Source organism: Buceros rhinoceros, unplaced genomic scaffold (assembly GCF_000710305.1).
Source record: "Buceros rhinoceros silvestris isolate BGI_N320 unplaced genomic scaffold, ASM71030v1 scaffold5299, whole genome shotgun sequence".
NCBI classification, from domain to species: Eukaryota; Metazoa; Chordata; class Aves; order Bucerotiformes; family Bucerotidae; genus Buceros; species Buceros rhinoceros.
This window is the reverse complement of record NW_010430838.1, coordinates 3,087-23,696: the sequence shown is the minus strand read 5'-3', so window position 1 is coordinate 23,696 and position 20,610 is coordinate 3,087. Positions and strand designations below refer to the sequence as shown.

At 42.4% G+C, this 20,610-nt stretch overlaps 1 protein-coding gene across 1 annotated transcript in view; it reads right to left on the bottom strand.

The window, feature by feature from the left end:
• Positions 1-20,076, bottom strand: part of ATP13A4 (ATPase type 13A4) — a 41,485-nt gene extending 21,409 nt beyond the window's left edge. The window contains exons 1-11 of the mRNA XM_010143163.1: positions 19,943-20,076; positions 12,279-12,452; positions 9,649-9,786; positions 6,622-6,692; positions 6,446-6,526; positions 5,534-5,603; positions 4,595-4,729; positions 4,108-4,180; positions 3,329-3,460; positions 2,777-2,947; positions 1,109-1,266 (exon numbers count right to left, since the gene is read on the bottom strand). Of these exons, the coding sequence (XP_010141465.1) occupies positions 1,109-1,266; positions 2,777-2,947; positions 3,329-3,460; positions 4,108-4,180; positions 4,595-4,729; positions 5,534-5,603; positions 6,446-6,526; positions 6,622-6,692; positions 9,649-9,786; positions 12,279-12,452; positions 19,943-20,005 (1,266 nt within the window). The 5' untranslated portion in view covers positions 20,006-20,076. The remainder of the gene's footprint in view (positions 1-1,108; positions 1,267-2,776; positions 2,948-3,328; positions 3,461-4,107; positions 4,181-4,594; positions 4,730-5,533; positions 5,604-6,445; positions 6,527-6,621; positions 6,693-9,648; positions 9,787-12,278; positions 12,453-19,942) is intronic.
• Between the last annotated feature and the right edge of the window lie 534 nt (positions 20,077-20,610).

The following is a 20,610-nucleotide window of genomic DNA, read 5'->3' as shown; positions in this document are numbered from 1 at the left end:
GCCAAAATGACTATACAAATCTATGGGGAAAAAAAGGGCAAAAAAGAGTTCTGAGTAATATCAGTAGATTTCAGGGATCTGTCTTTACACCTTTACTGTTCAGGGCTCTGTAACATGGCCCTCTGTAACATGGCAGAAGGGTGGCTGAAGGGGTGGCCAGTCATCCCTAAATCACGAACAGTACAGGAAACATCAAAGAGAAAGCAGCTATTTGTTACTTCTCCAAACCAAAATCTTACAGTATCTTTGGAAATGTAGACAGCAGCTTTGAGAACATTTTAAAGCTGTACATAATGAACACGTGCGAATCATTGCCACAGGTGCTGCCAAGTCTAAGGCATAAATGAATGCAGAAATAAAATAAACCACACTCCGGAGATTTTCAGTGGCTATTAAGGCTAGATGATCTACATACAAAAGGGAGCATACTCAACTGTTAAACCTTTCTCTTCAAGAAGTTAGGAGACTATACCAGGGAAGAATTGAAAAATTGCCCTACTCCCTAACCAGTTTCCATAAGCCTTTGATATCAGTAACTCTCAGAGACAGTGGACAGGGATAGGTGGGTCTTTGATCTAAAGAGAAATTTTTGGAAGGCTGCCTTTTCACAATGACGCATCAGTCTGTGTGCCATTTAACCCATGACTCTCTTGTAATTCTTCTAGGAATGTACAAAATGTGCCACAAAACCTCTGTAGAAGCTACTTGCAGAGTGCTAAGCTCTTGGGATCTCCTGTTTTCTGAGCTCAGGAAAGCATCAGGCTAATTACATGCCTTGGCAATTACATGTATCAGCAAGCCTAGTGCAGGCAACTGGCAAACGGAGGTAGTTGACATACAGAAGGCTGCTGATAAGACATTGCATAGCATTGCTAAGACCTCAGAAGAAATGACTTGGTAAACGGTGGGGTTTGGCACCTTGGAACTGAATGTAGAAGAGCTTGTGTACTGTCACAGATTCAAACACACTGTAAAATTGTCTCATATACTAAGGCAAAAAGGAGAGTGACAAGGATCATATTTTTATATATAAATGTATATAAAGCCACTGAGGTTTCGAGTTTCTTGGAAGTGGGTGTGACCATTTCTCCTGCATTTAGTAACTCACCCCATTAAGTGCAAACACACACACTGCGTAGATCATTCCAATGGCTGCAAATGCTATGAGGCACATCAGGAATCGGAGGGCATCTCTGTACAACTTGAAGTTCATGGGTTTAGGGTAGAGAATGGACCTCACCAGATCCCCTTTGGCTGTGCTGAAACCTGGAAGGACAAGACTAAAATCGTTCCAAGGAGAAAACATTTCCAAAATTTGTCTACGAAGAACGAAGGGCTTTAAAATGATTCATAACTTCTGTAAGTTAAGAAAGAAGGCTCAGATCACAGAATCGCTTTGTTTGGAAGAAACCTTTAAGATCATCAAGTCAACCATTCATTCTGCACTGCCAACTCCACCACTAAACCATGTCCCAAAGTACCACATCTATAGGTCTTCTAAATACCTCCAGGGAAGGGGACTCCACCACTCGACTGGGCAGCCTGTTCCAGGGCTTTACAACCCTTTATGCAGAGAAATTTTTATCCAACCAAAGCCTCCCCTGGCACAACTTGAAGCCATTTCCTCTCATCCTGTCACTTCTTACACAGGAGAAGAGACCACCTTACCACTACGTCCTTTCGGGTTGTAGAGAGAGATAAGGTCTCCCCTCAGCCTCCTTTTCTCCAGGCTAAACAACACCAGTTTCTTCAGCCCTCCTCGTAGGACTTGTTCTCTAAACCCTTCACCAGCTTTGTTGCCTTTCTCTGGATACACTCCAGCACCTCAATGTCTTTCTTATAGTGAGGGACCCAAAACTGGACACAGTACTCAAGGAGTGGCCTCACCAGTGCTAAGTCCAGGGGGACAATCACTTCCCTATTCCTACTGGCCACATGATTTCTGATACAAGCCAGGAAGCCATTGGCCTTCTTGGCCACCTGGGCACACTGCTGGCTCATGTTCAATCAGATGTTGAGCAACACCTCCAGGTCCTTTTCTGCTGGCCAGGTTCCAGCCATTCTCCCCAAGCCTGTAGCATTGCAAGGAGTTGTTGTGGCCCAGGTGCACAACCTGGCACTTGGCTTTGTTGAACCTCATACAACTGGCCTTGGCCCATTGATCCAGCCTGTCCAGATCCCTCTGTAGAGCCTCCCAAACTTCAAGAGATCGACAGTCCCATCTAACTTGGTGTTATCTGGAAAGTTACTGAGGGTGCACTCAATCCTCTCATCCAGATCATTAATAAAGATGTTAAAGAGAACAGGCCCCACTACAGAGCCCTGGGGAACACGACCTGTGACCGTCCACCAACTGCATTTAACTCCATTCACCACCACTCTCTGGGCCCAGCCATCAAGCCAGTTTTTCATCCAGTGGAGAGTACATACATCCCAGCCATGAACATCCAAGATCTTTTATTTCAGTCACTGTATGTGACCTACTCTGCATAAAATAGAAAAGTTATTTTTGTCTTAATAAGGAGTTTTGTTTCAATGTCTGAGCAGCAAAGGAAAATTCTTCTTTGTAATGATATGTTAGTGTTTTTTGTAAAAGTTATGCCAAATAAATGGTAACAATGCATAATAACTTAGCCCAGCCCAGGATATTGATTCTCCATCCATCTGTTATGTATTTGGATTAATGCCTTTAACTTAATGTGACTGGGCACATTAAGTCAGACTGTTCCAGTAAGAAAAAGCATGAAAGGAAAAGCAAACTGAAATGCTGACTGACCAGTCCGCAGCACTACAGCTTTCACTACTCCTCTGTCATCTGCCTTTGTCTGTATGACCTCTGTTCCACAGAATAGGACATGTTTTCTGTAATCCTCTCCACAGTGCATTCTCCAGGGCTTGAAGTTATCAGCTTGAGGTAACTGGATCTTTGTTACCGGAATACTTTCCCCTAGGGAAGATTAGCTCAGATGAGGAAAACTGCAGTACACCTTAAAAACAAATAAGTACAGCATTTAGACACCTAGATGATAAGTTAAAGGTATTCGCTAGAGAAAGCAGTTTAAAGAAATGTTACTTTTATATTGTGACATCTTCAGAGTGAATAAGAGTTTGAAGCCTAGCAAGCAAATGGACTGTGCCAGAGAAAAGCTCTTCTTTGCTACAGTTCAGTCTTCAGTATAGCAAACGCCCAAAAGAATCCCCTTCCAGAATACCTATGGACCATCTCATAAGGGTGATATATAACACTGTGTGTTTTCCTGCGTCACTGGCTGAAGCCGTAGGGCTATGATGATGTTTCAATGGTAAACCTGGGAGGGATAAGCTGTACCTGTCAGCATGCTTTCGTTTACGGTGCACTGCCCACTGATCAGGATAGCATCACAAGGCAAAAAGGTTTTGCCCTCTTTCAAAACCAGCATATCTCCAGGAACAAGATGGTGTGATTCCAGCTCTTGGAAACCTGCAGGTGACATGTAATGCAAATTTTGTGCTTCACATATTTCCCCGTGGTGAGGGGAAAAAGTACAAGGAACTACCTGCTGAATAGATTGTTATTTCTTTATAATGGCTGATAAACAAAGCACCACAAGTAGGACCTAAGAATATGATCTCCAATATTTAGAGAAGGTGAGGCTTCCTTTCAAACTGCAGAATTTCTTCTTATCTCCTCAGGAGCCCAACCAATGGTTATTATTCCAATACACTAACCTAACTGAAGAAGCTTGGATTTACATTTCTTAGTTTGACTCCATCTTTTTGTACTGTGCTCTAAACACCATGGCAATGAACAGACTTTGCAGGGAGCAATTAGGTGGACTCACAGCCATTTAATGGTTCTGTGGTTGGCTTTGTCAGCACTGCTTTAAGAAAAAAAAAAACAAACATAGTTTTCCTGCTATTTTTAAGCTGCACTCAGTTATGAATATGATTGATGTTCCACAACATACCTCTAGGTCCAGTTAACCCAATCTGAAGAAGCCCATTAACTGAGCTGAGAGACAGAATAGGAAACTTCCCTAGAAGGCATTTGATACTATACGTTCTTGGGTTTGATAGAAATGGCTATAGAAATGAAACACATTGAAGAAAGAAGCGTACAGGAGTCACCTTCCTTATTTCTGCAGACAGTGACCATGATGTTGTTATGAGACTCCACCAGTCTGTGCAGTTTAATCGATTGCTATAAATTAAAGGAGAACACACAAAAGTGTTACATCTTACATGATGCAATTCATCCACTAACAATTCTTCCTTTTGTTATTTGTGTTTATGAGACGCCTTATAAACCGAGGTCTGGCCCTGTCATGAATTACACAATCAAACAGAGAAAGAAATTCCCCACCCTAACTATGTAACAAGAGGTTATAAGGTGAAGCACTGGAACGGGGAAGGGAGGATGTGGGTAAAGAACCATACAGAGATTACGATGACTAGGAGGCCAGGCCATTGCAACTGCTACTACATAGTGACACAAGACTAAACCTCTGAATAACTCTCATAGCACTGTATGTGCGCATGTTGTAACATCCACATCCTGGCCTTCCCCAGATATTAGAAATAAATCCTCCTTGTGGTAATAGGTCAGGTGTCTCACCTGTCTAAGATCATACACAGTCAAAAAAATTGAGAGGAGAGACATGATTATGATGGCAGTGGCATACTCCATGTAATCTTCAGCAAACCACAGACACACACTGAACAGCTGGAACACGTAAAATGGATTTAAGACCTGTTTGGAGAGAGAGCAATACTTAAGAGGTGGCCGCATTTCAATGGCTCCAGTATACCCAGCCTGTCCATCCTGTTAGAAATGGGCTGGAATAAAAGCTATTAAGTCTTGTTTCCTCCGACCACCTTCCTAATTTTGTTAGCAGTAGCTTCAGTCTAATCTGATTGGACCATCTCCATCTGACAGAAGGGCCAAATAATCTGGACCAATAGGACATTATTTTGGATGCAAATGGCTCAGCTCAAGCCTTGTGTTCCTCACTTCTTTACAAGCAATGTAACAAAGGTGAGAGGAAAGCAGGCTGGGCCACGAGGATGGAGGTCACTTACCATAGGCACATCTCCACAAACACTCTGCTTAGGCCAATTCATGTCTGAAAAAGATACTGGTGCTTTACACGGTGCTGTGCCCGGAGTCATGAGCTCATTGGATCTCTCTGTAGCTGGAGGCATTTACCAGTGACTGCTGTTCACTTAATCTCTGCTGATTAAGAGACAGCCTCTGCCTGGAAGGTTTGATTTCCAGTGCAGCTTGTAAACATTCACTGACCCTTGTAAGGTCAACAGAATGAGCTCCCAGGACAGATACATGCAAATATCAAGCAGCCATACAGGCAGGGGGATGGAGGATAGGGAACAACAGAGAATAAATTCATTTATGGTGATTTCATGTAACAGCTTTAAACAGGATTTGAAAAAGGAGTGAGTACTGAGAAGCTAATTCAGACAACTGAATCCATTATACTTGATATGCACACTCTGCCTCCCAAAGTAGCCTAGAATAAAAGCAACGGAAATGCTTAACCTCTTTGATGAGTAGCTTCCAAATAGGGATCACTGGAACATCAATAGTGTTTGGCCCACATATAACTCTCCTGTATGGGATAAAGATACATCACTTAGAGATAAAACAGTGACAATGTAGCTCACTCAAGAAGTTGCAGCTTTCAGTAGTCCTGAGAGCTCGTATCAGTCCCTGTGGGGGACTGTGAGGATCTTTCTCCAATAAGACAAAAAATGAAATGCCCCTACAGTGCTTATGCCTGAAGGGATGACTGCACCAATGAAATCTACTTAAACAGAGAGGTGTAATGCAGCCTTTTAGGCAAATGTTTCCGTCATGCAAAAATTCCTTTGAGGCACCATGAACAAAGGAATTCTGTGCCTAAAACTAAATTAATTAAAATCAAATAATTTTGCAAAATTAAGGGTGATAGGAATGTTTCAATGGGAGCTAAAGTCAAGGGCTGGATTTTCAGTATTCAGTCAACAGAAGATCATTTCTTTCTTTAGCCTTTCCAAGAATACCTACTCCGTAAATTGTCAACTGATACAGTAGTTTGAGAGAATTCATTCGGTGCCCAGAACTAATTGATTTAGAAGTTCAATACAATTACCTGGATCCCTGCTGAAGAAGCACACACACAACTTATCTGCACTGTCTCATGGAAACTCTCTCTTACTACCAATACGAACAGCTTAGAGTTAGTTATAGGATACAGTTATTTCCCAATTAAGAACATTCAAAAACTTTGACAAGGAATACACAACATTCTCCACCCTTTTTCATTCAATTTTTCATGCGTGGCCATTTCATAGCTCAAACTATGTGCATATTAATGTATATACAAGAAACTCAAGGAAAGTGCACCCACAGCAGTCAGTTTACGACTCTTTAAAACCCATACATTGAGTACTTGTGTTTTAAAATGTGTACCTGACATTCTGTTCATTGCAGGTGAGACCAGAACCAAATCTGGCATGTATAGCTGAGCAAGTGTAGTGGTCTTCTAGGGCTCTAAAATACAAAGCAAGTGCTTTCCTTAGGACATGATTCATAAAGAAGCTTGACTTCCTCAGAGACTTGTGTGTAAGCAGGGCATTGAAACTCACCCAACTTTCTGGAACTGTTTTGCATAGATATTCCATACATAGCGGATTTTTTGTACTTGGATACTTTTCACCTGCAAAAACAAGGGACAACAATATGTGCAATACAGCAAACAAAAATACAGTCAGGCATGCTCACAGATCTCACCAGGCATCTTCACTGGGGTCAAGCATAATTAAAGCAAATTATACGGGGGGCAGGGAGGGAGAGAAGACAGGATTGTATATACTAACTCCCTAGTTAGGTTAGAGAGCAGGATCTCCAGCTCAGTGCAGGTTCCAGTAAGCTTTACAGATCTTTAGGTCAAGTACAAAGCGGCATTCTTCGCTCCCTATTTTGTGAAGCAAGGAACACGGTCCTCACTCTCATTTCACAGAATGAGGGGAAGAGATCACTGATGCAGTGGTGGGTATGCAGCAGTTGTCAGTCTGTCCGCCATCTGCCTTCGAGGAAAGCAAAAGGCTTTGGGCAGTTTGCAAGCACAGCGTTGAGTCCTTCAGCTGAACAGATACGCCAATAGATAAGAAAGGCCATCCTGGGATACTCCCCGAGTCACTGCTAATGGCAACGCCTTGCAGAGCAGTTATACATTAGGAACATACGCTGCCATTTATAACTTGCAAAAGGAGTCTGTCCTGTTCTGTGCAGCAGTAATGAAGCCTATTAGAGATAATGGAGATACCAGTTGGAAGGAGGCAAGGCTATACACCCCTGCACATAAGCAATAAAGACGTCAGCTTTAGGGGACTCTCCGTACCCTGTGCAATAACCATTATTATAGGCCAACAAAATTGTAACTCATACGCTGACTCAAAATGCAGCTATAACCACAGTCATTAACCTAACAAGAGGTCTGCATGTAGTATTTCATGCAACAGGAGATGCGACTCTGAAGTGGGAAACCAGGTACTCAACTTGCTGCCAGAACAAGTCCTTGGACAGCTCTCAAGCCCTACACATTACTCATTCCAGGGATGAGGCATCTACGACCTCACCTATGCCAGTGTTTCACCACCCTCATTGTAAAAAAACTTCCTCCTTAAATCTAGCCTAAATCTCCCCTCTTTTAGTTCAGAACCATCACCCATTGTCCTGTCACAATAGCCCTTGCTAAAAACATTGTCCCCATCTTTCTTTAATACCAGAAGGCCACAATAAGGTCTCCCCGGAGCCTTCTCTTCTCCAGGCTGAACAACCCCAACTCTTTATCAGCCTGTCCTCACAGCAGAGGTTACACAGCGCGGTGTTTCATCCCTCTGATCATTTTTGTGGATCTCCTCTCATCCCTCTCCAACGTGTCCTTCCTGTGCTGACCGCTCCAGAGCTGCACACAGTACTCCAGGTGGGATCTCACCAGGGTGGAGTAGAGTGGCAGGACTACCTCTGTCAACCTGTTGGCCACACTTCTTGTGATGCAGTGCAGGATACAGCTGGCCTTCTGGGCTGCAAGCGCATATTATTGGCTCACGTCCAGCCTTTCATCCACCGGTATCCCCAAGCCTTCCTCCACAGGGCTGCTCTCAACCCCATCATCCCTCAGCCTGTATTGATACCGAGAGTTTGCCCTGACCCAGGTGCAGGGGTCTTGCACTTGGCCTTGTTGAACCTCATGAGGTTCACATGGGCCAACTTCTCCAGCTTGCCCAGGTCCCTCTGGATGGCATCCTATCTGTGTCAACTGCACCACTGAGCTTGGTGTCATCTGTAAACTTGCTGAGGGTGCGCTCAATCCCACTGTCTATGTCATTGATGAAGATATTAAACAGCACTGGTCCCAGTATGGACCCCTGAGGAACACCACTTGTTACTGATCTCCATCTGGACATCAAGCCATTGACTACTACCCTCGATCTAGATGTTTTGATTGATAAGAAAATGGTGTTCAAAGTGCCTATTATGTGAGGCTATATTGGCCTTCTTTATGTTACTAATTTGATCCTCTGAAGAATGAAGTCAGTCTCCATTTTCTCTGCTGGCACTAAACTTTCTTATGTTCATGAATACATGCCCACACAAACCAGCAGTAATAGCTGGTAATAGCAGCAGCTTTGCTCAGCTGAAGTTAGGTTTCTAATGAAAACCTACCAGAAATCGCTGTATATATAAAAATAAAGGCTAACAAGTAAGAAATCTATCCCCTGGAACGGAAAATATCTCCTTCATGGGTTTCCCAGTGCAGTGATCTAGTATCTACAGTCAAAACCAGATATTGGCAAATGTACCATTGCATTCGTATTGCTCACAATGATTTAACATGCAATGCTAACCAAGACATATAACTGAACTGTCCAGTACTTGTTTTAAAATGGGCATGATTACATTTGCTCAACTCATGAGGCATCTTGTGATCTGCTTGGATCAATTAATCATCTACCTTCTCCCCAGTGCTTCACTGGGATCTCAAAGCTATGGAACTGGCAGAGACCAGGACATGTTTTTGCAGGAACAGTCAACAGTGCAAGACCTGACTCCAGCAGATGTGTTTTAAAGCACAAATTGGTGCATACAAAGGCAAGAAAGCAAAATGTGTTTCAGACACTCCTTAGAACATTTCTGGAAATACCAATGCAATGCTGCCTAGGCACTTATCTGTTCTATTCCCCTTCAGGTGCATTCATCCCCATTTTCCTGCTACTGTGGGAGCTGTGGTATTTGCTTCCTCACATTTTCCCTTCAGACACACAGCCACCCCTGAATTCCTTGATTCCTATGTCAGGAATGAGGTTTTTATTTTGGACTCTGATTCTTCACTGCCAACCCCAGTATCTTGAAGCTTTCCTGCTTACAATGTAGGTCTTCCCTCAGGAGTAGCGAAGATACTTTTTTCATAACCCAGCTTGGAGTAAGTGAGGATTTTTATAGAAGTGAGTACAATTCTTCAAAATCTCTAGCTTGTTTTTCCACAGTTCGCTGTGTTCAGAAAGCTGCAAGTTTCTTAGCTGGATGTGTTTCACAGCTTATTTTCACTCCATGAAGAATGGCTGAGATTTGCTATCATCTTCCAATGCTGCAGGGAATAGTTTACTTACTTGCAAACGTGGCTTCATTATGGCTTTGCTGAAGATTGAGTCTTCCTCAGCAGTGGCTGGATAATCTGATCTACTTTTGATAAGTGCAGACACAGAGATCCACGTCACAGTCTTACGAGAATAAATCTGAAATTCATCCTGCATTAATATAAAAGAGAAGTGTCACAATTTCCCTCAAAATTAGACCAAACTCACTATCTCTTTGGAGTGAATGATCACAGTAGGCCTTTCTAGAGCACTGCTCCAGCTTTTTTAAAGAACTAACCGACAGGGGCCACCCAGCACCTGTGACTGTGAATCAGCAGAATGGAAGCAGAACTCGAGTCCTGTCAAAATGTGAGAAATGCAAATAATTCACTGACTGCAGGTCTAGTTCTTGGCTAATAAGGATGGAATGTGACCACCCAGTCATAGTCTAGGACAGGACAACACTACAGGACAATCTGAGATGCAGTGGCCATACTGTAAAGGGAAGATCAAGAGGAACATAGTGCTGTACTGCAAAATGTATGTTTAGTGCCAATCCCTTTTCACAGTCATTCCTGTGTTAACACTTCATTGGAACAAGTGTGTGAGCACCATGCCACCCTTATGGTACCTTAGACAAGCTTTTGCCACAAACTGTATTCATGATTTTTCTATTTTTTTATAAAACAAGTTCACCATTGGAACTGCCTGGTAACTAGTGTTGGTAGTACAGTCGTAAGAGATTGGGGTAACTACTGCAATAATTACCTTCCTGTTAAGTTCCAGTTGCAAACACAACCACATGCCTTAAAGCCACCTATGAGAATGACATATCATACTCAGTGTGTGAGCTGTCTGGCAGATGGAAAAAGATGATTACCTCAGCCAGCGAGGTTCTGAAAGCACAGTTATTAAACTTCATCATTTGGAAATGACAACAGAAAAAAAAGAGTCTGTACCAAATATGAGTCCTTTTGAATAATTTAAAGTTTAAAAAAAGACCTGTAATAATGTTTATGTATCTTATTTATTTATGCATTTTTACTTAAACTAGTATTTTGAGTAGAAGAACATTTATTCTCTGATATTTATCTTTAATTTGAATTCCAGAATTAGTAGACATTGGGGTGCAGATTGAAGTGGGAAGTAGTGAATAACACAGGTGCTCATTATTTGGACTAAAGTGAGTCAAAATTCAGTAACAAATGGGAGTTAACAGGCTCTTATATTGCAATTGCAGAGATGATGATGACTTATGAATGAAGGTTTTATGTGAAGCAGAAGAGAGTTCTAAGGATCAAGCTGATGGGATTACTTGTATCCTCATTAGCAGTAGCCATCATGTTTGAGAACTGACAAAATCAAATGTAGGTAAAAAAACCAAAACTGTCATTTTAGTACAAAGAACCACAGGGGAAATCGGAAATTGTTAAATGCCCAGAGCATACTTTGAGAGAGCTTCCTGATAATAAGAATATACAATGTGATTTAATTCTTGTTTAATTACCTAAAGGATCATTTAAAAACTTACTTGAAAAGTGCTTGGCATGGCAAATCAGTTTAAAATGACACACAAGACTAGGTAATTAAAAATGCAAACTGAACTGAAGATTAAAAAGGGAGATTAAACCTAATATGCTTCTTTAAAAAAAAATACATACCCCAGCCTATTAGGATTCAGATTGTTTCAATATAAAATATTCAACAGGCAGATCTGTGATTTTCAAAACCCAAGATTTTAACTGCATGCTGCTCTGCTCCTTTAAGAAGGCAGCTCAAATACAGTGGTAGCATGTGGTCCATTGCACAACTGCACCTTTTGCAAACATCATTGTTCCGAAATCTTCGAAGCAGAACAAGTCGAAATTCTGCCCAGTGAGTTCCTGGAGTATTCAGGCTCAGCTGGGATTCAGAGTCAAGTTTCAGTTTGCTTCTTTTAGAGATGCAGTAGCTTCCATGAAATGAAATCAGGGTTTGTGTATGCCGCAGTGCTTCAGAACAGTCCTCAACATATAGAAATCTGTATTAGGAAATTACTAGCAAAACATAACAGCCCTGAAAGCATTATCTGCAGGACTGTGGACTTATTGGACATGGGGCAGGGCTGATGAAAAATGGAAACATTCAGCCAAGAAAACAAGCGGTCTAAGCTTGCCCTCTTCCTTATGCTGATCCCTCATCACACACTGCTGGACACTGCTGGGGACAGAGCAAGACAAACATTTGGTTTGGCCCACTGGCTAAATTTGGCAGAGGGGCAGTTTCGCCAGGACAGCCAAGTGAGAGAAAAAGAATCTGCTAGTGACTGCCAATCAAACAGACCCTTTAGAACCTAAGCACAAATCTGCAATGCAGAAAGCACAGAGATGGTGGAAGGGAGGAGGAAGGATTGAAAGCAAGTAACAAGAGTCTTGAAAACACAGATACTACAGGTTTTTTCACCCCGATTTCTTTCAGCTTGTTGTTTGATCAGCTGTTACCCTCCACATACATCACCTTACACATTATTTGCGGACTATTTGAGAGTTCTTTAGATCATAAGCTATTATTACAGGAAATCAGCAATGTAAGAGATTTCAGCTAACAGGATTCCTTTCCATTAACTTACCTTCCAATTAACTACATATGAGGGACCAATTTAAAAAATTAAAGTAGGCACCTACTGTTGTTCTAAGCAGAACAATGTCCGCTTTTTCCAAGCTGCAGCGGATGCAGTTTGCCCACACATCCCACTCGGGTTTCCAGTAAAACAGCAGCAGCAGAGCCCCACAGGACAAGATGTACCCAGCGATGCACAAGACCCTCCGCCAGCGTTGGGTTTTGTAGCCAAATATCTCCTGTACAGCAAAGAGAAAGGATTAAATCATTACTATTTCACTTAAAGAAACACCGGGAATACTACACTTTCCCATCATCTACTGCCCTTCCATGGAACCTGTTTAGTATGGTACTGTGTAAAAAACAAATCATAGAACATGTATTTGCCTTCTTTATGTCTCCTAAACACAACCAGAAAAAAAATTGCACATTCCACAGAAGTTTTAAACCACCTTCACAAAATCTGAATTGCTGTAGTCTGACCAAACCTCCGAAATAGTTTTTTGTAGTTGTGAAACTCAGTGTAAGATGCTGCTATGTGCGTGCATGAGTTGGAATGATACCAAATGAGAGAGAGCCTAACCCCAAGTCAGGAACACAGATTTGCCTGGTCAGGTTTTAAGGTCTCTGGGTGAAAGCTGAAGAACTTGAGTATGTCTGCGCTAGGGGATGAAGAGTCATGCAGACTCACTGCAGCAGCTGAGACAGTATCTGCTTCAGAACCTGAAGCACTGTTGCTGTCCTGCTGTAGTACTGAATCTGCATTGATGCAGCTACACTTTAAAAACTCAGATAGTGTCTCTGCACGGTGCCAAAAGACACTGTGTGGCTGCACCAGCTGGAGCTGCTTTGCACAACTTCGCACAGACAGTCTTTGTAGGGCTGTTACCATCTTCTGTGATAGCAACAGTATAGGGATGTTGGACGTTGCCAATGTGCCATTGTCCTGACATCCCAAAATAATAATAATAGCTGTTAGTAAGAACAACTAATGAACACTTGAAGAATGCTTTATGTATTCAGAGGGCCAAAGGAATCTACCCACTGTAGCTGTATGAGTAGGTATTATTATTCCAATTTTAAAGCTGGAAAAATTGTTACATTAAGGCAAGGTGACTTGCCCAAAACTTCAAAGGGATGACTGTCAGAATTACAGTTGAAGAGCTACCAAATCTTGGTACCATGGCCAAATTCCCTCTCAGTAGTACCAGCAGGGACTCAGTAAAGGTGAAATGAAATGTGTATAGTAAATTTACAGAGGAGACCCAGATGGGAGACGGCATGGCTGCATTTACACCAGGTGACCAGGAGAACTTGCTAACATAAGGGTTAAGATTCCTCAATCTCCTTGTTCCTAGTATATCTGCAGCAATTATGCAATCTGCTTCTGAGGATCAGATATCCACAGCCACAGATATTGCAAGATCCATTCCTAAGGTGAGAAGAAAAGGAAATGCAATTGGAAGGTTGAGTAATGTGTAATTCCTGGTTCCGGGCTGGTGTCCTTGCTTGTTACACGAAATGGAGGCCATGCCTACTAGTTCCACATGCTGCCTTGGCCTACTGTTCTATGTCATTCTCCAAAAGACAGTCTTCCTAGGTAATCTCCACAGGGTTTTAAAGGAAAGAAACGGACAGTTGTGGGGAAAAAGGATGGTGAACTACACAAGGAAGGAGCCTGCATTGCACAGGACCTGGTTATACCACTTTGAGATGCGCATGCTTAGCATTTTCAAAGGCTTCTACAATCTCTGGCAACTCTGCAGCAGGTAGAAGGAAACTCATGGAGGACAGCAGATAAGCAAGGTTAATGTGGAAGTCGTGCTATTAATATTCACATGCTCCTACAAACTAGCCGTATCCTTAACAAAAAGGGTACAAAAGTAGTGTCAGCACCAGCATACAGAATAAGTACATAGAACGATGTGAACTTATTGTTCACAGCAATGGCTTACTAGCAAGATCCAGATGCTTGGATCCAGACTTTACATCTTGTCAGCAAGGCAAAGGAACTCCCAAGGAGACAGAGATGCCTAAGGGAAGAACTGTTAAAAGAATGTGCCTTCAATCCTCCTTCAGTAAATGGCTGGACCTGGAATAACTGGAATAATATTTCCAAATTGGGATGGGCATGAATAGCAGGGTGGGGAAGAATGAGATTGCTGCCATGTGCAAATTGCTTCTGCCGGTTAATCATTCCTTTAATTTCCAGCTTTTGTGCCTTATACCCAAAGTCTGAGAAGTCAATGAGGCTGTAGTTAACGCAATTAAGAAGGGAGAGGGTGAGCACTCGGCATGTGATTGCCAGTCATTTGGGATCATCTTTCATTGTCATTGCTCCCCCCTGAAATGCTGAATGACTCCCCAAGCCTGATACAACAACCTAACCTAAGGTAGACTCTAGTTTCCTCTGCCTAGAAGACCATGCACCTATATATATCAAAACATGTATCTGAGTCTCCCTGTGCCTGCATATGTTTCCAGGCCTTTGTTTGCCAGAATAGTTTCCCCTCAAAAAATGGGTTGGTTCCTTAGATGTCAAGCCACTTCCCAAAACCAAACATCCATCAGTATTCCTCACCTTGAAAACCAGGAGAGAGGAAGACAAGGAAAACAGCTCAACTGGGAAAAATAAGACCATGCTCTTGAGACATCCACTGCTGAATCTTGCTGCTTCTCACAAGGGACTTTCCTAAGCTAGATAGATAGATAGATAGGCAGACAGACAGAAACCCTTAAGGTGTTCTACCCAGTGCACATTCTGCCCTATGAACACAGGTGTTGGTTCAGGTTAGTTGGTTTGTGTCTTGATGAATGTGACATTTCTGAATATTCCTGTATAGAAGCTCTACAAGAAGTAAACTGGGAAAGAATAGACATCAGATTTTAACAGTTGTTTTGTATCTGGATGTCCATGCAGGAATCTAAAGCCAAACCAAAGCATTTCCCACAGTTTGGAAATATGCCTGGAGCAGGTTACCTAGGCCACATCAGCCAGAAGAAAAGCTAGGCAGGGAAAAAGATTGAGCTCCAAACCTAACTCGTGCCAAAGTTCCCTGGGGCAGAACCTTTCAATACTTCAGAATAAAATGTTCTGTTAGGTTGAGGTGTTGGTGTTTGTCCTGAGCCTGAGCCTTTAGCTGGAAGGACTATATCAATGAATGCTGCGTTCGTAAAAACAATATTTAGTATGTAAATAACTCCTTGTGAAACAAACTGTATTAGTACAAACAGTTCTCATTTGTCAAATAAGTCAACAATGGAATTCTTTAGAAGAATTCTCAAAACCATTACCTTCTCAAAAAGAAAAAAAATAAAGGTGAATGTGACTATTAGACCCACAACAGAGGTATCCGCAGCGTACATGAAGAAGGGGGGAATGGACAAACACATGACACAGGTTTCTCAGCAGGTTTATCCAGCCATGTGAATGCCTTACAGTAATTAGGGTTTAGAAATTCTTCAGGCTTATTCAGGATTCACTAGGGCTATACTACAAAGATCTCCAAGCAAATGCATGTTCAGTATGGCAAACAATACTCCCAGGGCTGGCAGAAATCCTGGTGTTGATGTCACCAGTAAGAACATGTCTGTCAGGTTGCTTTTATGTTGTTAAGGAGAAGAGAATACTTTTTGCTGCATTGTGTTTCATTGCACAAAGAGGCTGTGCTGATGCAGACATGCTTCTTTTGAAGATGGGCTTGATAGACACAGATTTACACCTTGACAAATTTTCTGCTGTGTCAGCTGGGGTTTAGGGCTCAGTGTGTGCATTTGGCATACATAACATTACACAGCTGACTAGCCTGGATACTTGAGGGCACCAGTCTAAGAGATGGTGGAAAACAAAGCTCAGGTTAACTATCTGTAAGACTCCAAAGGGCTTCTCATTATCTCACAGGAGACAGTGCTGTTACAAAAGAGGCTGCAGGGCTTATCTCATCTCTGTAGAATAATTTTTAATAAATTGTAGTGTATTATAAAACTTGGTTTCCTCATCTGTTAACATTTCCTTTCTCTTGGTCTCCCAACAGTCAGAAGAGTGATTAAATCAAAATGGTTTAACTTGTGAGTGAAGAGGAAGGATTATTGGACAGAAAAAACTGCCAGACCCAATCAGTTGGCAGAAAATGTGCTTATTCCGAGAAAGCTTCTTAGCTCTTTTTACAATCATACAAAGCCAGCACTCGAGGACTTATCACTCTAGTGTCCAGCAAGTCTGTCTCACTTCTGTTTAAAAGAAAAATTGCTATTAGCTGCCAGATCATCTGCAGAGTAGATTTAAATGCACAAGTCCAACGAGTTCAGACACCTTTTTCCTTGGTGAAAACAAGGCCTGTGCCTACCAGCAAGGAGACTAAACAGTGTAATGTGAACTATCATATTTCTGGCAACCTAATCACCAGGTACCCTATTACTAACACCTTGTTGCTATAACAACAGATAATACGATTAGAGTTGAAAGACTGGTTAAGATTTACATGGAATTTAATAACTGAATCTCATTCTTACCAACCAGACCCTGTTTCATCAGAGCTTTGTTTCTGTTCCCTCTGAAGCCAGTTGCAACATTCACTATCATTCCATTAGGTACAAGGTTATGCCTTTCAGATTCTATCTTAAGAGTTAGATTTTTCAAATGCAAAGTATATAAAATTCCTGGATCAGATTCTCTTCAGAATTTTGGCGTCCCAAAGGAGGCAGAGAGACACCAATACGCAGTGGCAAACTGGGGTTCACCAGCTGACTGACTGCAGTTGTCCCATTCCTTCAGACGACTGGGGAACACATACTTGAGACAGGCTTATGACAAATCCCTCCTGAAGGAGCAGCCTGTTGAAGTCTATCACAATCTTTTGCACTGCAAGACTTACACTGTGCAAAGGGAATGATGAGCCCCAAGCTGTACAGAAAGGAGCATCGAATTGGCAGAGGGCATAAAGCTGTGTCTTCCTCCCACTTCCTATTCCACCAATAATTACTCCTCAGAAATACCTTCAAGCAGATCTTTCTCAAGGGAAGGGAAAAAAAAAGCAAGCTAATAAATCCCTTCCTGTTACCATACCTAACAATCCTCTCTGAAGCAAGCTGCTGTGTCCAGAGTGCTCCCACACTACCGAGATCTCTCTGGTTCTACAAATGGTTACAGAGAGAGAGGTATTCTCTCACGTTCTGAATATCCATTGCTGAGTTTTAGCTGGGATTCCAGGAAAGTGAACTCTCATTCAAGCAAAGGTGCATCAGCCATGTAAAGTAATTCCAAAGCAGCACACAAGGATACTTAGGCTAGATTTCCTAAGTCAGAGCGATTACTCTTAAATACAGGACTATTGAGCATCTCAGTTGTACCAAGGGATGGAAACACTGAAGAAAATTTAGAAATATTTATTCTCATTAGAGTTCCCCAACTTCCCTCAGCAATATGGACAGCTAGTTCAACACAGGAAAGCATTACATGTCCAGAGTCCAAATGAACTGCCTGCATACTTCCAAAACTACTTGAACTATTTCTCTCTGGAAGAAATGGCACCCGCACAGTGTCAGCGGTTACATTATCACACCAAGAGATGTGATCTTGTTTGAGGAGTCAAGAATGGCTTACTGATAATTTGGTTCAGGTGGATTAAACTGACTGTTAAATTTAATGTCAAAAAACATTTTTCATGGCTTAGAATTTTTAAAAAATGATATTACGTTCCAGTGCCACTTGCTGTGGCTGCCAATAATTTAAAATACACAATTTTAACAAAGAAAGAATGTCTGCACATTTCTTTTACCCCATGTAATCCCCTTCTCTGCTTAAACATAGCCTTCTTTGTCTCTTTCTTCACAACTTCTCACCTACGTATCGCTTCCTTTTTCTCTTTCATGCAAATAGCCACATTAGCTGTTCTCTCTATGTACACACTGATTTTTTTCCTCATTCTCTTGCAGTGACTCAGACACCCTCACAGATATTTTTTTTTTCTGTGATTTTCATTGGGGAACTCCAGGCGAATGGACACTGCTCATGCTCCCTGAGGGCATGGAGAGCGTGGCAACTGCCAGGCACCCTGATTTCACAGCACGGTTAGACTCAACACTGTGCACAGGCACCAGCTGTGCATGGAATGCCTCAGATTCACGGTGTCGATCCCCGAGCACTGGGTGCACGGCACACGTGCTCAGGATGATACTGGTGAAAAACAAGCTCATTACTGCAATAGCTGGCTCCATGCAAGCACGACTTGGGTGTCCCAGTAGTGCACAGCTGGAATTGGACATGCAGGGTACAATAGCGTGGCTTTACACAAGACAGTCCACTTAAACCTGATTAACTCAGGCTCAGTTCTGGCATTGCCAGTGACAGTGCCAGGAAGAGAATGACAGGGTGTTTATGGTCCTAGAAGAACAGGAGCAGGGTGGAGCACAGACACAGAATCCACAGCTGTTTGCGGCCGGGGAACAGTGGCACATCAGCACCAGGGCTAGGGCCAGAAGCGGAGTGCTCCAAGCAGGTTCAGTAACTCGGTGGCAGAGCCAGTCAGGTTCTGCATTGCACTGAGCTCAGTAGTCCCCAACCTCAGAGGCAGTGTCTTGCACTTCCTACAGTGGCCAGCTCATGCTGCTGGATGAATCTGTTCCGCATTCCCCAACATATCCCACATTACCCAGGCTTGCATTACGCAAAATATGATGTCACCTCCTCTTCCCTGGATGGCAGGGACCTGACTGCAAATCTACGTTTGTATCTAGGGATAACAAATGTCCATGTTTTACCATGACATAGAGTCTTTTTCACTAAAATAGAATTCTCAGTCAGCAGATTTTGAAGATCTATCCAAGATTTGTGGAAGTGAACAGTCATGTCAGCTCACAAGTGGCTGAGTTTCACTAGCTGTGCTGCAGCTATTGTACACTCAGAAATTCTACATGCGCTCAAAGCAGAGCTACAGTGGCTCTGCAGTGCAGGAATTTTGGGAAGCACTGATTTACCAGACAGGCATGAGAACTGCTGCTGTCCAGCTGCACCGCTGGTTTGACCTCTCTATCAGAATCTGTCAGACAGACAGAAGGCACGTGTGACAAATAGCTGATCCATAACACACAGTAATGCCAGAGCAGCCAAGTGCATTGGCATACCGTTTAAGTGAAGCGCCATGCATTAGATCAGATATTCTGTGAAATTTATTTCCACATCACAGAATGCATGTAAATATACCCCTTCCTGGGAAACTCTGGAAAGAAATATGGTAGTTTGGTATTTAGAAATCCAACTTTATACAGGCTCTCAGGCTGGAATAGTGTTGTCAGTTCCACATGCTGCATTTGCTAATAATTTATGCAGACATAACACACGTGTTTTTACATCCCAGAGAAATCTAAGGTTCCCAGTCCTTGTCTAACTAGAGCTGACCCTAGATATTCAGCTGTCAGATGGTTAGGAACACCGCTCTAGCCCATCCCTCAAGCTCGTGTAACACCACCTCCACCTAGATTTGTAATGCTACATCAACAATCTGCTGAGCCATCCCCTGTTGGAAGGAATAACCAATTAAATCCAGTCGACACATAAAACTTTTATTTTCTTTCTGCTAAAAAAAAAAATTATATACCTCTCTAACTGTATGTTTCTGCTATAGAAATAACCTTACCATCCATAACTGAAGTACAGACTGTAGCATTTTATTGCAGAACATGTACCATCTACTGCTTCAAGTTGAGAAAGATGGAGACAGACACAACTCACCATCTCATTCTCTTCTCCCTGGTTAAGCTGTGCATAATGGTTCTTGACAGGATTTTCCCCCATGAAATGACCCTCTGGAAACTTTCTAGAGCACCCTCAGGACAGGTCTTCAGTGCTGTGTGCCTGAACCTCCACATTGAGGAAGCAGTCTGAGTACACACCTTCCTTATAACTCTGCCGATGTTTGAAGAACGAAGCTCCTCCTTCTCTGCGGGGTTAGCAGGTAACATTCATCCCTCCTCCCTTCATTCTATTGTTGGAGTTCTGTGAGTGCGAGGGTACATACAAAATTCACTCCAAGACATTGCAAGAAAGAAAAAGTTAGATCTAGCAAGCGTTCGCCGCAACGAGACTCCAGGTTGTAAATCTGATAGGTGCTGTTGGCATGCAGCTTTCAGGGGAGGGCAAACGGGGAGTATTTTTCTTAGAAAGATTATGGAATCACTGGAGATCAGGAGTATGTTCAAATGAGAAGGAAAATAGGTATTGGTGTTGTTATCACCCTTAGCAACCAGCCTGAACAAAGTGTCCATATGCCTTGGAGAAAAACTTAAGCTCTGGCATTTGAAACAGGGGACCTGGTTTGTGCAGGTGGGTTTACTCACTGCCTGTGTGTCAGGATGCAGCCACGTAGGATTGGTACAAACATTTTTAGTCATTATTTAAAT